This window comes from Neltuma alba, unplaced genomic scaffold (assembly GCF_004799145.2).
Source record: "Neltuma alba isolate B1F8T4 unplaced genomic scaffold, ASM479914v2 tig00012864_pilon, whole genome shotgun sequence".
Lineage (NCBI taxonomy): Eukaryota > Viridiplantae > Streptophyta > Magnoliopsida > Fabales > Fabaceae > Neltuma > Neltuma alba.
This window is the reverse complement of record NW_021637245.1, coordinates 207620-223948: the sequence shown is the minus strand read 5'-3', so window position 1 is coordinate 223948 and position 16329 is coordinate 207620. Positions and strand designations below refer to the sequence as shown.

The window sequence follows — 16329 nt, the reverse complement described above, 5'->3', positions numbered from 1 at the left end:
AAGTAAAACCCACTTGCGCACTCCCAAAGCTGTATGCATTCAACTTGTTAAAAGCTACAAGTCATATCCCAAAGCGTAAGACCCGACCTACGAGACACGCACTCCCCGGGCTTTGCTCCTGCATGTATCAATATGTGTTATTTATTACCCCTTAATTTTTGCTATAATATTTATTATCATGGCTAACCCTACCCTACTTACCCCCAGCGCGTTGTTTGGCTTTGGGGGTGTTTGTGGGAGAAGTAGGCTGCAAGGAATCCGAAGAATTCGATTCTTTTCCTTTGCTGCGTTATTTATTAATTTGGATTCGTTGGGATCCATAATTCATGGAAAATGCTGAATGGTCATTGTTAAATCTTTGAATATTATTTTGGCATGTAACCGATAAAGCATTCGTCAATTATTCTGTAATAAATTCTAAATGCTCTGTTTTGTTTTTTTTTGTAAGTAAAAAATGGATTCCACCCTTAAATTATTCGGTTGAATAACTAAAGGAGAAAAACAAAAGGAAAGGGAAAAGGAGAGTCACTACTCTGAGATGAAAGACAAAAGCAGAGACATGCAAAAGCTAGCAAAATTAGGACATTAATTATTTCATATTGAGATTCCAGAGAGGTACAGACGAAAGAGCAGTCAATGCAATGGGAGAGATTTGTACAGCTACAAATCTTTCTTGACATCTCTTCGGGTGGGAAAATTTATAAAAAGCTATCTAGTCTTAAATAAAGGAGGTTCATGATCTTGGTGGGGGTGCTGTTTGTGGCACATTAATGTTCTTCCCCGGACCCTTCGACTTCTCAGCAGGAACACTGACCTCAATCTTGTCAAAAATGTCTGATCCTGACCTTGTGCCGTCCTTTATTGGCAATTCGTGACCTTCCCCTTTCACTGTGTCGTCGCTTGTGCTTTGAATGTCTTTGCTTTTCCCCCACACCACAGAGTAAAGCCCGAACACGATGAGTATAGCTCCAATTATGCTGAAAAGCATCGACACATTTTTAATAAACGAAGCAAAATTATAGTGATATATTACCAGGAATATCAAATAATTGAACGTAAAGAATTATGTACCTTCCCACGTGGACTTGCTCGGCTAGCACAAAGGAACCCAAAGCTGCAGTAATAATCATGATCAATGGGCTAAAAGAAGTCAAAAACACTGGTCCACGTTCTTTGGTTACAACCCCTTGTACATAGTAAGCCATGCCAGAGCACACCACCCCCTAATTGTCGCAAAATTGTCATCAGTTCGTTAGTTAAAATCACAGAGGTGAAATTAATGCGGCGGCGAAGGTAAAAAAGAAGAGTTTGTGGTACGCACAGAGTAAACACAAGCGAGGAGCCTGGAATCCCAGCCAATGACCCAGACGCTCAAGTCCCTTTCCATAATAAATGTTGCGATGGAACCCTCAACAATTCCCGTCGCGCAAATCCAAGCCGTGAGCGAGAGCTCTGCCGGGTACATCTTCAAAGTGAATGACTACAGTCATAAAAGCAGAACACGTCAATCCAAATCACTTCAAAATGAAAAATAACTAAACAAGGATATGGTTTCTAATGATTTAAAGAAAAATGTTTGGCGGGTAGTTAATTACCTGCAAAATGAAGAAGCCAGCCCAGCCACAGCAACTTCCGATGAGGTAAACGGTGCCGAGCACCCAGTGCTGGTCAGAGGGTTCGGTGGAGGCAGTATCATGATGGCTTATGCCTCCTGCCTTTATGATCTGAAAGGCTTTGCCTTTGTACAAAGTCATTACCATGGCACCTGACACTGTTATTACGGTTCCTATTATCTTGGCCCAGCTGGGTAATTTTTTCAGGTTCACACTCTCTAACCTGGTTGACATCATTCATTCATCAGAATAAGAATAAAGCCAACCCAAAATACTATAAACAAGAGGAATCTGATTAGATATGCATGTCTACGTTTGTGCGGTTACATTACATCATCAAGCTTTAATATTTAATTATTTTCTTAAAAAATGGATTTGTGAAGACATTTTGTCAGCTAGTGGTCCCACATGGCATGCAGTTTGTGGTGTGGCTTCCAAATTAATTGTTGGATTCTGGCTAAGAAGGAATGCAACTAGGCTTTTTCAACTGTGTAAGCGCATAAGCTGACAATTATGCAGCAATCATTATATTGAAGCTTTTACCTGAAAATGAGTGCCATCAGAAAAGTAATAGCTGGGAGGACATTAACAATGGCGGATGCGAAAGTTGTTGAGGTGGCCTTCATCCCCATGTTGTACAAGTTCTGATCCAGCACTGGCCTGTTCATTTTCATATTTACAAGTATGAGACTTTAAACTCTACATATGGCATCTATCTTCGCAAGAGATCAATTAAACCTCTCTAGAAGTTAATATGTAACTCATATCTTAATCTACAAATTCAGTCCCCAAAAAAAATATCTTAATCTACAAAAGTAAATTGCACAATTCCTACTACATGGCTAGCTAGTAGATGCCAAACTCCTTATTTCGTGATAAAAAAATTGAAATTAGCTATGATCATGCGCAATCCCTGGATAAGCATATGGCGCGTATCCAGGGGCCAACAGGATATATGAAGCACCATTCGGATAGCCTCAAGTCGCAATGATCATGTGCATGCATATTGAAAAATATTTTCCATTATTATTGTCATGATCATTCTAGTGCTTCAAAAGAGATGGATGTGAAGAAGACGGTTGGTACATGCTTGTGTGCATAAGTTGTACTTTGAAGATTATTGCAGGGCCCATGAAGAGAGCAAGTGAAAAGAAAGGAACAAAATGTAGATATGATAAAGTAGTGCAAATGGATTGAATTGATTAAAGGGTTTGAAAGGGAGGCTTACTCAAGGAAACCAAGCGCCACCATCCTGAGGAAGATTGGGAGAGTCATCTTGGGCCTTATTTTTCTGCGAGGAATATCAAAAGGTTACGCTCGTTACCGTGAGGCAGAAAACTAAAGCAGAAACAATAAACAAAAGCTGCTTTAACGTGTGCAAGTGTGGTCGTAGTAGTGGAGAAGAAGGGGAGAGAGATGAAGGAAGACCTTTCAAGGACAAGAGCAAAAGGAGCAATGATAAGGAGGGCGACGACATGACGGTAGACAGAGAGAACCCAGTGGCTCATTCCATGCTTGAAAGAAACCATGGTGATGACGTACATGCCTGAGTAGCCAAACTGAAGGGAGATGATAGCCAAGTATGGCTTCACCTTGCGCATCACCTCGCTCATCCCCATCTTCTGTGCTTAATTAGTTCTCTCTCTAATAAGTCACACCAAACCAAAACTCAAGCTCTCCCAGAGGAGGAGGTGTGGCTTATGACTTACGATGGAGTTTGCGGGTGACTAGCTCACAAGGCCAAATGCCCCTCTTATAGGCCTAAAAAGCAAAAATACAGAACCCCTGATTTACACTACACCTCCACGTTTGTCTAATTAAGCCACTAATTCTCTCACCTCATTTTTTGCGCCCCCCATATAGATTCTCTTATATCCGTTTACAAACCAAAAATAAATTCTGTATTATATTCCTAACACTTACTAGAATCCTATCGTACCGACGATAATTATTAATTGCATTTATGTGACAATATATAATTCAGGTTTGTTGTTGTTTTTTGTTTTTTAAAATGTATTGATGAAATTATGTGTGTCAATAATAATTATGTATGTATGTGGTGTGCTATACTGTGAATGAATTGTTTATGATGAGAAGTGTGGAAGTGTTTGATTCATTGACCACCAAATGGAAAATGGGTTTAGTGCTTTGGATGGTGACGCGAGCAGAGAAGGGAGATGTTGGCTTGTGGTGTTAAGTAAGAGAGTGGGTGCTTTGTGGACACCATTTCATAAAGAGGATAAGTGAATGCGAATGAATGATTACTCCTTAATTGAGCCCCTCTCTCTCTCTCTCTCTCTCTGATTTTTTCTTCTCATTTTCAGCCTTCAAGTGCCTTTATTTGTGAGTCACGCCACAGCTATATTACTTGTAAACCCAATCCTCATCAACTCCTTTGTATTATCACACTTGTTACTCATTTTTCATGCTGAGCAAGTTGATGCCCCAAATCCATCACCTATATGTAAATATAGTTAAAGAATTAAAGTCATATGTACCCACACCAAAAAAAGAGAGAAAAGAAGTTGATCCAAATTGACAGAAAATACTACATACGTAAGCTTTTGATTTTTTCATGTAAATCTCTCTCCCGAAATAGCTCAGATAAAATCTGAAGACAATCCTTACCATTGTAGTATAATATAATATATATACATATACACACACACTGCCTCCTATTTTTAATATAAGACTTTATTTGACTTTATTTTGGTCCTAAATATAAAACTCTCAATTCACTTTATTTTTTATATTTATGCATTTTTTCAAGGTAATTCTTCTAATGGTAGTTTTAGCTAATATATTTGATTAGTAAGGATATTTTAGAAAAGATAATACCTATTTATTATAAATAACTAATTTAACATATTTCTTTAATCTTCTCAAATTAATCAACTAGCCACACTGTCACTTATAAAAATGTGAAAAAAAAAAAGAAGAATCGGACAGACTAATGAAGTCAACTAGTTTATGAAACAACAATATTAGTTATTTTCTGAGGGTGGTAACTCAAATTAAATTTAAAAGATAACCAATGGTAATCTTGTTGATGTGTTCTTCATATGAGGGTTTGAAATTTGCAGACAATAAGTTATGATAAAAAAAACTCTCATTTCAATTTGACAATGCTTGAATTTGAATTATTAGTTGAGATAATAGTAAAAATTAGAAAATTATAGCAAAAGAAATCAATAAATAAAAATATAAAGTATATAAATAATATGGATATGGATCGCGCACACCGTATGTTTGAGGTATCACGCGCATATATTTTATAATTGGTGCATCCTTCATTGAGGGAGATGTTATAAAAGCCATGATTATTTTTTGGCTAATGACCCTTGATTAATTAATTCTTGGCCAAAAAAAAAAAAGACTAATTAAGTCAATACGAACACTATGATGTGAAGGCGACAAATTTAGTGCGAGTGACGCGAGCAGTAATTTCGGTTTCTGGAGATTCTCAGATACACACGTCACATTTGTGTATATCTAGTAAAACAAAATCAAAAAAATATAATAATATATTCGCTTGGCTAGCAAAAGTTTAAGATTACTGAAATATAATTAGTGGGATGTCGGTGTGAAATAGAACTTCTTATTTCCCCCCCCCCAAACCGACGCATAATTAAATTCAGATGAACTAAAATTGTTTATCAGTTGATCTCTGGTGATCGCCTTTTTGTATCTCTAAAAGAAGCACTCTTGCAATTTGCAAACTATTGGAAATTATTGAATTTAATTTAGACCAAAAGTTTCGTTATGCATTTTTTATTGAAATAAAATGCGTGGCAATAAAGCACTGAAATTACATAGACATGAAAAAGGGGAATGCTTTTCCTTGGGTCCTTCTTTCCATAAGTTGATTAAAATTAATTAAGTTTTCTTGGTTTTCCAATTGCGTAGCTCATTAAAACATAAGCTCCTCATGGAGAAGGAGGTGAAGTTGCTATTGTTAGTTTAACAATTTATAAAAGCAGTGAAAAACAGGGATGCTAAAAACAGCACTTTCGTCTCCTATTCTCAATCATACATGCAATCAATTCAATTATTTCCTGAAAACAGTTATCCAAAAACTGAGACACGGAATTAAATTTGCACTTCTAGCTTTATGGGTGAGTCTTTTTTATGTTTTCACGTAAAATATCCGAAGTTGTGGAGATAGTGCAAATTATAAAATAGACCTAATTGTCTGTACATATGCCTGAATGGATGAGGACAAGAGATTTTAAAGAAGCATGACCCCTTTCCGATTTATGAGACCTAATGAAAGAGAACACCATTCAATACCCTTGAGTTTGTTTGCCATCAAGTTTCCAGAGTCATGACGGATAGATATTTTTCATACGCTATAACTTTAATGCAGGGCATATATATGGCGAGATTTTTAATTACTCCCCTTCAAGATATTAATAGGTCAAGATCTTGGATCCGTCGCTTTATCTTGTAAGCCATGTGATTGATTGTTGATAGAGCAAAAAGTTATTAATAAGAGAGGCATTTTAACAATTTATCTTAAGATTTAATTGTTGATAGAGCAAAATAGTATCATCTAATCCGTGTAATTGATTTCATTTATGGGATAATGCTTGCTATTATTAGTAATTAAAGGTGAGACGGACTATGGAAGAATTGAAGGGGGAAATATAATTGTTGAGTAATGAAGGAAGCGCACAAGCAGAGGCGAATTGAAATAATGATTATGGACAACGACTGTGCTTGCAATAATAGCAAAGCAATTTGGAGTCACAGATTGTGCATGTACATACATACAAATAATATTACACATGGATGAGGATGCGGATGAGATTAATGAGAATGGTGTATTTTTAATTTAATGAGGAATGAGAAAGGGAGCAAAGAAACGTGGGGGGAGACAAGTTCCCAGAATTAAAGTTTGGTGCTTTTCGTGTTTGGATTCCATCGAGCAGCAATCAGGTTGGTGGAATCCCACCCGTGTCTTCAACATATTGGACTTAACCCCTCATACCAACACTTGTATCTGAGAAACCAATTCTCTAATTCTCTCCGTATATTTGCAGAAAAGGAAATCAAACTTCTAAGAAATATAATCTGGAGGCTTACTTTTAGGGCTGCGAATTTTCCACAGGGAATGGAACATATTAAATCAGCGATTTGGATTGATGGGTCTGTACGTGAGCCCCTCTGGAATTTATCCCACCTTGATTCTTCATTTTATACATATTCTGCCACCCACCCGCACTGTTACGCAAGATGTGCCTCATGAATCATCCTGTCTCCAGTCCAATCACCGTTGACACACTTGCTAAGTAGCTTTCACAATTTGCTCGATCAATAATATTCCTAATTCCTTCGTCATTAAACAAACTGTTATTTTTCCTATGATTCTTCTGAATCCTTGTAATTTAGGGCCTTCATTATTCCTTTAATCACGTGAATCTATTATAGTTCAATCTAAGGGAATCTCGCATCTCCTTTTATCGACTCTATATCCGGCTTCCAAAACAATGATCCTAAAATATCTAGCTGTAGTTTCAACAGGGACACTGGAGAGGCATACATACATATATGTATATATAACTTCAGTGTTTTAAATGATTATTTAAATCCGCGTCACCTTCATTATTTTGTAATCAAGTTTTATCAATAATTGACACAAACGCCAACTCCACCCAAATTGCTATAATGTGGCTCCCTAGAAAGTGACAGTGACAGAATTAATCAAAGCAGTAAGTAAATTTGGACATATTGTCCGACCAGTTAATACATAGTAGCATATCCACACGACACACCCACAATCGAAATTATTTCATTTAGTGGCTACTTTTTTTCTGGATAGACGAATATAAATAAGCAACATTATCCTGACCATTCACAGTAATTAAAACCATCCTGAAGTTTGCTATTTTACCCGCACAATGCTCTAATGCTTGATATCAGTGATCTTGTTATTGTTTTAACACGTGATATAACTTTTTTTAAATAGAATGGCGCGATTTAACTTTAAATTATATGCTTAAAGCCTATACATCCAAAGTTCAGAGAAATTATTTATTTGTCTACCAAAATAGAAAGTTTTATAATTAAAATCCATTAATATAATGACATTTTTGTCGTGGGGGAAAAACATGATGACTTTAAAGTAAACAACTTTGCAAAACTTTAAGACCGCACGTTTGGATCAACTCGGCAACGTGCAAGTGCGTGTGTCGGCTGTGCTCTCCCATATTACCCAAAGCGACTTTAATTTGCCATATTTTTATTCATTTTATTAACATTTTTTAAAAGGCAAGCTACCAGTTAACGACAATTAACCACTTCCCCACATATCTAGTACTCTCTCCCTTTCATATATATATATATATCGTTTTCTCTGAGAAAAAATTTTGTTTTACATGCCCTTTCTCAATTCCAAATTAACGATATTATTTTTCCTGATTTATCTTAAAATAAACTAATATTTTTAAATGCATTGAGTTATTGTTGGCAATAAATGAGTGGCAAATTTGGTGAACTATATCATATTTATTACATTTCTTATGATGAAATAAAGGATGGTGTATATTAATAATCTGGATTGTTTGGTGAGAATGCTTCGAAGCCATATCTCTTATTAAATATAATATTTAACGTGGACGAGGAAATTTAGAAATGGTAATCATAGACCTTATGTACAGCTAGTCGCCATTAACAATAACCTGTCTCACATTGGTGATAAATACCATACTATCCTTGCTCAGTTCTTCTCCACTGTTATTCCTCCAGAAAAATTGGGGAAATTACGGTACAATTTTACTTAATCAATCTAATTATTAAAAACTTTATTGAGTTGCGAATATATTATGACCTGTTGTCATTTTTCACACCAAATCTCATCACTACCATGCGTTGCTTACTTTGTCATGAGATTTTTTTAGTAATAATCATTATAAGACTATATACTATCTCTGGTCTAATTATAAGGCATCGTTTGTAATATACAAATAAGGTCTTATAACCAGGATAAGAAGTAGTAGTACTAATTAGTTAATAATGATACGAGTAGTGATAATTAGTAAGAGGTAAGGGAGATATAGTCATACATAGTTAGGCATGGGATGAAGCGCGGTGGCTTTTCAGCCTAATCAAGCAATGAAAAGAATAAAAGCAAAAACAGGGGAAGATATTTTAATTTGAAGGGAGATGATTATATGGGGGAGGGCTTGATCCCAAATGAGATAGGACAATGAAGGGTGAATCTGATACGGATGCCTCTTATTTAGTCCACTTTATGACTTTCACTATGGGGTGCATACCTAAGATGCACTCTCTAAACTACATGACATTATATATATATATACATATATATATATATACATCATTCTTTAATTTCCCATTTAATTCTATATGTCGTCGTTACGGCCAATTTGCAGCATAAGCTGCGTCGGATGATTCTTAACAATCCCTTAAATTTGCCTACAGCCCCCTCACCCACTTTCGCCGGATACCTTAAAAATATCATATATATCCTGGTGAAATATTTCAAAGAATTGATTGTATATAATGCAAATGATCGTGTAAGTTTTCTTTTTATAAAAAAAAAAAACACATTAGATTAAAGCAGGTGATTCTGTAATCTCACCAAAACCAAATTATTTTACAACAGCGCAAAAGGTGTTTACAAACAGAAATATTCGATAGCCACCACTCCATGGATATTGTTGTTGAGAAAAGTAAATTGTTTTATTTTGTACAGGCACCAACCAAATATGGTTCCATGCAGCGCTGCCTGGCTTATATTTGGAAAACAATATGATAAAAGCAACAAATTAAAATGAACGATGAGATCTGACCCGACATGATGTTAATAATTAAAACGTTATTTTCAGTAAGATATAATGGGGATGGATAATGATTCGTGTGCAATAGAGGAACAGGTTTATGGAGAAGAAATAGCCCAAATATGTAAATTCTTGGATGAATAGGAGGGACTTGTGTTGAAAATAATGTAGACAGTATTGAAATTGATTTCTAATATCCACTTTGTATTGAGTCAACTTGCTCTAATTTGCCAAGTCCCTATTTTGATTTTTTTTATTTTGAATTAAAACAACAGACAGTAGTCATTTGAGATTGTAAGCTTGACTAAAATCGCAACTTTCTATCTGTAAGAAAATTTTCATGCCTTTTTTCAGTAGATACAAAGGCAATATTATTCGAGCTAGTATCGGGTATTAAATATAAGTATCTTTCTTAATGGAGATTTGAATCTTAATTTACTACATTGTGAAGGATTAGTCATTCCTGTTAGACCTAACTCCTGTTGGCTTTGAGTTATAAGTTAATTAACCATGACTCGCCAAATTTAATTCAGAATAGATTTGTATTAAAAAAAAAAAAGAATTCAGAATAGATTGCCTGAATGGTAGGTATAATGGGCTTTACCCAGCAAGAAAGAGATACTTATGTTAGATTGGGATGGAGTAAAGGAATCCATCTTGATATACTGGCGTGTTCTTCATCTGGATTTGTAGGCCCGGCCCCGGACTACTTTATATTTGTGAAGCCCAAGTTTAATAACGAATAATTATGTCATTATGACGTTGCTGCCAAGGCAGCCGGCACCGACTCGCGACTCGAACCATTAATGACGGGAGTCTATTACATTCTGTCATATTTTCATTTTCATTCTTTTCTTAATTGCTAAAATTAAAAATCTAGACATCTTTTCCCCAGACCGTGCATGGGAGGATGGTTAATATATTTTTTTAAAGTTATACTCATCTTTTTAATATTTGAATATTATTGACATACTATATTTAGACAAAATATACATTGACGTAACAAACATAAAAGCGCGCTGAGCACAAGAAAATATCAGGACAGAGTTTTTTTTTTAAAAAAAGAAAAAGGTACACAAAACTACTAGAAAAAACAGCACATTATTCGTGACGTAGCGAGATTCTTTGAATTTTATACTTTTAAAAGAAGTTGAGGTAGTGAGGGATGATTATCAGCCAATGCTGTTATCTCGAGACATAATAGTAAAAATTGCAAGAAAAAAAAAAAAGCTGTCCAGCTAATTAATTAAGGTGATCCTTATATATTGACAGAAATTGGTACAGTTACTCAGTTAATAAGGAGTCGGCTTCTAATCTATAAAATCAGAAGTTCAAATTTAGCTCTTAATATAAAAATCTCATTAGTAAACGATCTGTAAATATTTCTGTAAGTTTTTCAAGTACGGAGGTTTATCCAATGAATTCCCCAATCCAACTCACCTAATTGCTTTATTGCCCGGGAAAAAAAAAAAAGAGGGTTATTCGTATATGAAACTACTGCGTTTCTAATAATGCTGTTTGAAAGAAAGCGCATCAGAGAAGCCGATTGAGTGACGACCCCTCCGACATTGAGAGAACGGCGTCGTCTCAAGCTGCGGCAAATTACTCTGCGGGTTAGGTAAGCTTCCGGAAACCGGCCGGAACCCATGTGCCAGCCTGCGACGCATACTTCCATATTAGTATTCCACTAATGTCTGTGCCCACGTCCCAGCTTCATTTATTGATGAGTCATGAGCGGTGTATATCAAACAAGATAAATAATTCTGACGTGTTACTACTTTACCTATACACACACGCACACACACATATATATATATAGGATCCATGTCAGGGTGGAGATTTATTCATCCATAGGGAAAGCTAAAGTTCAGGCAGGACTTAGACCATTTCAACAAGACCAAACCATGACGTTCTGCAAAATTAGGAGGCAATTACAGCTTGTCATTTTACGCAAAAACAGGAAAACTTTGCTTGAACAACATGTGCATATATAACAACCACCAGTTACTTGACTCCTTCGTTTTGTCTTCGCGGTGAGCACGTCATTCTCTGTTCACTTGGGGGTTTGGTAATAAATAGGTTTGTCAGCAGTATCCATTGAGGTAACTGGCAGCTCTTGTGCTGATTCCTTCACTGTTGCCGGTGGCGTCGGGTCTGCCAGCTCGTCCTTGCCTTTTCCCCACACCACACAGTACAGACCCACAGCGATAATCATCCCTCCTATTATACTGCCATCACCAATAATCCAGCCATATATAGCATGAGTCGGCCATAAACCATCACTATATATCAATAATGATATAAACCACACACAAGAAAGAAGAGAAAAAAAAAAAAAAAGGGTCGGACTGAGGTCCACAAAATAGAAAATATACCTTCCGAGATGGAGTTGTTCGGACAGAAGGAAGGAGCTCAAAGCAGCAACGATGACCATGCAGAGGGGATAGAAGGCCGTCACGAACACTGGGCCTTTGGTCTGCAGCACCAATCCTTGCACGTAATACGCTATCCCCGACCCAGCTATTCCCTGCATGTGTCGTTTCGATCATGTTTGTATCCTCATCAGTGCCCTGAATTAACCATATATAATAAGAACTATATGCAGCTCGGGTGAGAAGTGATGACCGCGTAGAGAGGAGAAAAGAGCCTGTAGTCCCAGCCGAGAGACCAAGCGCCGGGGTGGTGGTCCGATATAAGAGCCGCAACTCCACTCTGCAAGCTGCCCACTAAGCATATCAAGCACGCCAGTGACAGTTCCGCCGGGTATTTCTTCACCGTTATCGACTGTATGTACACATGCAATTTCACTCTTGATTCAGTTAAACATCGTTAGATCTGAGTTACGTTAACGAGTAGGGTTTAATATAGGATTGAACATGCGGTGAACCTGCAAGATGAAGAAACAAGACCAAGCGGCACAACCTAGGAGTAGGAAAAGTGTTCCGATGAGCCAGTGTTTGTGAGGGGAATCATGGCGTCCCTCTGCCTGCTGCTTGCTTGCGCTAGTTGCAGAATGAAAAAGGGGTACGATGGGGCCTTTGTACAGCGTCATCAGCAGCGCCCCTCCAAACGTCACCATCGTTCCCACCACCTTCGCTCTGCTCCCTGCCTCCCTCATCCTCAAACGCTCCAACCTGACCCCAGTTTATCAGAGATAATCATATTCATTAATTACTCCTGCGTGTGTTTGTTATTTCATAACAATGAAATTTCCTTTGTGGCTGGCTACTGAGTTCTGACCTAAAGATGATAGCTAATACAAAGGTGAGGGAGGGCACGGTGTTGATGATAGCAGACGTAAACGCAGCTGAAGTGTACTGCATCCCCAAGAAAGTGAAACCTTGGTCCACCACCGGCCTGAAATCACATACAGGTTAGGTTACGCTTAAAATTACCTATTATAATAACACGTTTAACTTTCTCTGAACGGCTACTTATTCTTCACCTAACAAATTATATCCTTGAATGAAAAGATATGCAAAGGAGAGTTAATTTATAATTTTTAGATATTCATAAAGATCAATTATTCATATAATTATATGATATTGCATGATTATATCCTTCTTTAAGTGACATATATGTGATATTGAGGGGGTCGGGATCATATAAGTCGAAAGTAATACTCCAGAAAGCCGAGAAGCATGATCTGTAAAAATACAGAGATTGTCATCTTGGGCCTCACTTTCCTGCAAAACCAAAAGCAGTAATTAAATAATAACGGGAGAGGAGGCAGATGAGTATATAAAATGAGGGAATTAGAAAAACGTGCCTATCAAGGAAGAAAGCAAAAGGAGCAAGGGAAAGAGCAGCAAAGGCATTGCGATAGGCACTAAACACAAAACGATTAACACCGTGCTTCGCGCTGGTCATTGCGAACAGCACAGTTCCTGCTAGCAAGAATTGCAATGCCACCATTAGCACAAAAGGCTTTGCCTTGTTCACCAAACTGCTGCTGGTTCCACATATCTCTCCCATCGCTCACCCACTCACTCAATTTTTTCTGATCACAACGCTCAGAGATGATGCTTCCAAGTGAAATATAATATTAGGTGGGTTGCTATAAGGGCTGCGTATTTTCCACGTGGAATGGAACATATTTATTAACTATTTGAACTGATGGATCCGTACGTGTACGCCCTCTGGAATTTATCCCACCTTGATTCTTCATCACTTCATACATATTCTTCCACCCAGCAGGGAATACACACACCACCTCATGAATCGTTCTGTCTCCAGTGCAATCACCGTTGGCACACTAATAATATTCCTAATTCCTTCTTCATTAAACAACTTCTTGTTCTTCCCATGATTCTCCTGCATCCTTGTTATTTGAATTTACGGCCTTCATTATTCCTTTAATTAATCACGCGAATCTATTATATTTCACGTACAGCAACGTAACCAAAGTTATTCAACCTAAGGGAGTCGCTTCTCCATTTACTGGTTGTATATCCACACACCACACACATAATTGACATTATTTCACGTAGTGGCTACTTGTTCTCTGGATAGATTAATATAAATCATGAAGTTTATTATTTTACCCGCATAATACTGAAATGCTTGATATTAGTGATCTTCATATAATGACTCTTTTATCAGGGAAGACAACAAAAACATGATGACTTTAAAGTAAACACACCTTTGACCGCGTGTGTCGGCTGTGCTTTCCCATATTACCCAAAGGGACCTTCATTTCCAATAGTTTATCCATTTTATTTAACATTTTTGAAGAGGCAATTAAGCTACCTGTTAGTGACATTTAACCACTTCCCCACATATATATCTAGTACTCCCTTTCATTATATTTGTTTTCTCAAGGTTAAAAAAATAAAACTTGTTTTAGGAAGAATTATTATAAAGTCCTAAGAAATGAATGTAATCATTAAAAAAATCTCATAACAATTAAACAACATGCAATAATGAGTTATAATGCTCTTTTTATTTCACATGTCATTTCTCAATTCCAAAATAACAATATCATTTTTCCTGATTCACCCTTAAAATAAAATGATATTTGTAGAGGTAATGAGTTATTGTTAGCAATAAATGGGCGACAGATTCGGTGAATTATGTCATATTTTCACATATTTATTACATTTCTTATTATTATGTGCGCAACATAACCTTAAAGAATGAATATATTGAAATAGGATAATACTTGCATCAAATTTCTTATATTCATGATGTTAAATTCTCCAATTACACATGACTATATGTTTTGTTTTTGAAATATTATATTAGCATTTAATACCACTTAGTTATAAATTCTCATGAAACAAAAAATAACACAGGACCACATATTATGGACAACTTGACATAATAGGCATAAAAAACTTGATCCAAGTTTTTTTCCCAATTGAAAGAAAGGTCGTGGTGTATTAATAAACCGGAGGGGTTTGGTGAGAATGATTGTAAGCCATATCTCTTACTAATTAAATATGGTATTTAGCGTGGATGATGCAAATTGTGATAATCCGTATGAAGCAAGGGAGATGTAGTCATAGATAGATACGCAGGCGATGATGCGCGCGGTGGCTTATCGGCCTAATCAAGTAATGAGAAGAATATTAGCAGAAACAGTGGAAGATATTTTAATTGGAAGGGAGACAGTAATATCGGGGAGCTGGCTTGATCCCAGATGAGAAATGGGAATGAAGCATGAATCTGATACGGATGCCTCTGGTTTATGCCACTTTACGACTTTCACTGACTATGGGGCATATGCAGGGCGCACTCTCTAAATAACATGACATTATACATATATCGTCCTTTTCCATCGTCGTTATGGCCAATTTGCAGCATAAGCTGCGTCGGATGATTCTTAACACTTCTTTAATTTGCTTTCACCGCCCTCCCTCGCTTTCACCCCAAACACCTCAAAATTATCACATATTACACACACACGCACATAATGGAAGTGATTCTGTATGTTTTCTTTTTATCGGAAAAACCAAATGAAAAAATGACCAGAGAAAAAAACTAGAAATTACTAAATACCAAATAAGGAATATCAACAAAAATTTGTTGTCATTTGCAAATTCAGCATCATCAACACTAAATAAAGAGTTGTTATTAAATCTGATTTGAAATTTAGTAATTTTCAGTTTTTTTTTTTTATCATTTTCTCAAACCAAATTATTTCACAAAAGCACAAAAGGTGGTGACAAAAAAGAAAAAGTCGATAGCCGCTGTGTGGATATTGTTGCTGAGAAAGTGACCTGTCTTAACAAGTCATGCCCTCACAAATGGCCTTCACTGGAATTATCAGGATTTGAAGGGGCGGTGAGTGATCTCAATTTTCAATTTGATTGTTAAGAATGCATTCATTCATCAATGCACTACTATTATAGACCTGTCCCATCCCGTCATGAGTGAATTTCTTTTAAACATGGGGAAATATGGAGGAGTATTATATTATTATACTGTTTTTTTTTTCCGCTACTCGTAGGTATCATTCTATTACCTCCAGTCATAAATACAAGACCTAATTTATAGATTATAAACTAGATCTTATAATTAGGACTAGAGGTAGTATTAACTACTATTTTATTTGAAATACTGTTAGGCACTAAATACAAATACATTTCCTAACAAAAATTAAAATTTTGGTTTATCATATACCAGGAATTAGCCTTTTCTCTACTGTTATTATGTCTTGGGTTCCTTTTAGATGGCACAGAATGAACCGAGTGGTACGGGAATGTGCGTGGGTATGTGTATTGCGGGTTTGAGTCCGCCCTCTTGTAACTCAAAAAAAAAAAAAAGGTGGCATAGAATGAAAGAGGGCAGAGAATAGGATGAATCCAGAAGATTAACGAGGGCTTGAAGCATGCTCCCATGTAGCCAGCCCATCTTCATAGTGCTACGGCCGTGTTCTTCCTTTCCACCTGTACGTACGGCCCAGGCCTGCT

General features: G+C 36.6%; 2 protein-coding genes across 3 annotated transcripts; both read right to left on the bottom strand.

Moving 5' to 3' along the window:
* Positions 1–567: 567 nt before the first annotated feature.
* On the bottom strand, positions 568–3328 carry LOC114731897 (WAT1-related protein At4g08300-like). Its single transcript, XM_028919147.1, has 7 exons — positions 3042–3328; positions 2842–2904; positions 2157–2273; positions 1596–1836; positions 1322–1480; positions 1072–1223; positions 568–977 (listed from the first exon to the last, which is right to left on the bottom strand). Exons 1-7 carry the CDS (start codon positions 3230–3232, stop codon positions 734–736), a joined length of 1167 nt encoding a protein of 388 aa, XP_028774980.1. The 5' UTR covers positions 3233–3328; the 3' UTR covers positions 568–733.
* A 7973-nt stretch (positions 3329–11301) lies between these two features.
* On the bottom strand, positions 11302–13416 carry LOC114731898 (WAT1-related protein At4g08290-like). Of its 2 annotated transcripts, XM_028919148.1 has the most exons (7): positions 13185–13416; positions 13039–13101; positions 12656–12772; positions 12303–12549; positions 12041–12199; positions 11791–11942; positions 11302–11643 (listed from the first exon to the last, which is right to left on the bottom strand). In XM_028919148.1, the coding sequence occupies exons 1-7, from the start codon at positions 13388–13390 to the stop codon at positions 11469–11471; spliced, it is 1119 nt and encodes a 372-aa protein (XP_028774981.1). In that variant the 5' UTR covers positions 13391–13416; the 3' UTR covers positions 11302–11468. The 2 variants fall into 2 exon arrangements, with proteins under 2 accessions (XP_028774981.1, XP_028774982.1); XM_028919149.1 differs by lacking the exon at positions 13039–13101.
* Positions 13417–16329: the final 2913 nt, after the last annotated feature.

What these genes read in the sequence shown, in the direction of transcription:
- LOC114731898 (XM_028919148.1), bottom strand. Translation starts at nt 13,390, where the DNA reads ATGGGAGAGATATGTGGAACCAGCAGCAGTTTGGTGAACAAGGCAAAG. An exon ending in GTATTAGCTATCATCTTTAG is followed by an intron (nt 12,550 to 12,655) that starts GTCAGAACTCAG and finishes AACTGGGGTCAG; the next exon opens with GTTGGAGCGTTTGAGGATGA. An exon ending in GAACAACTCCATCTCGGAAG is followed by an intron (nt 11,644 to 11,790) that starts GTATATTTTCTA and finishes TGGTGATGGCAG; the next exon opens with TATAATAGGAGGGATGATTA.
- LOC114731897 (XM_028919147.1), bottom strand. Translation starts at nt 3,232, where the DNA reads ATGGGGATGAGCGAGGTGATGCGCAAGGTGAAGCCATACTTGGCTATC. An exon ending in GTGGCGCTTGGTTTCCTTGA is followed by an intron (nt 2,274 to 2,841) that starts GTAAGCCTCCCT and finishes GAAAATGAACAG; the next exon opens with GCCAGTGCTGGATCAGAACT. An exon ending in TCCTCGCTTGTGTTTACTCT is followed by an intron (nt 1,224 to 1,321) that starts GTGCGTACCACA and finishes TGCGACAATTAG; the next exon opens with GGGGTGGTGTGCTCTGGCAT.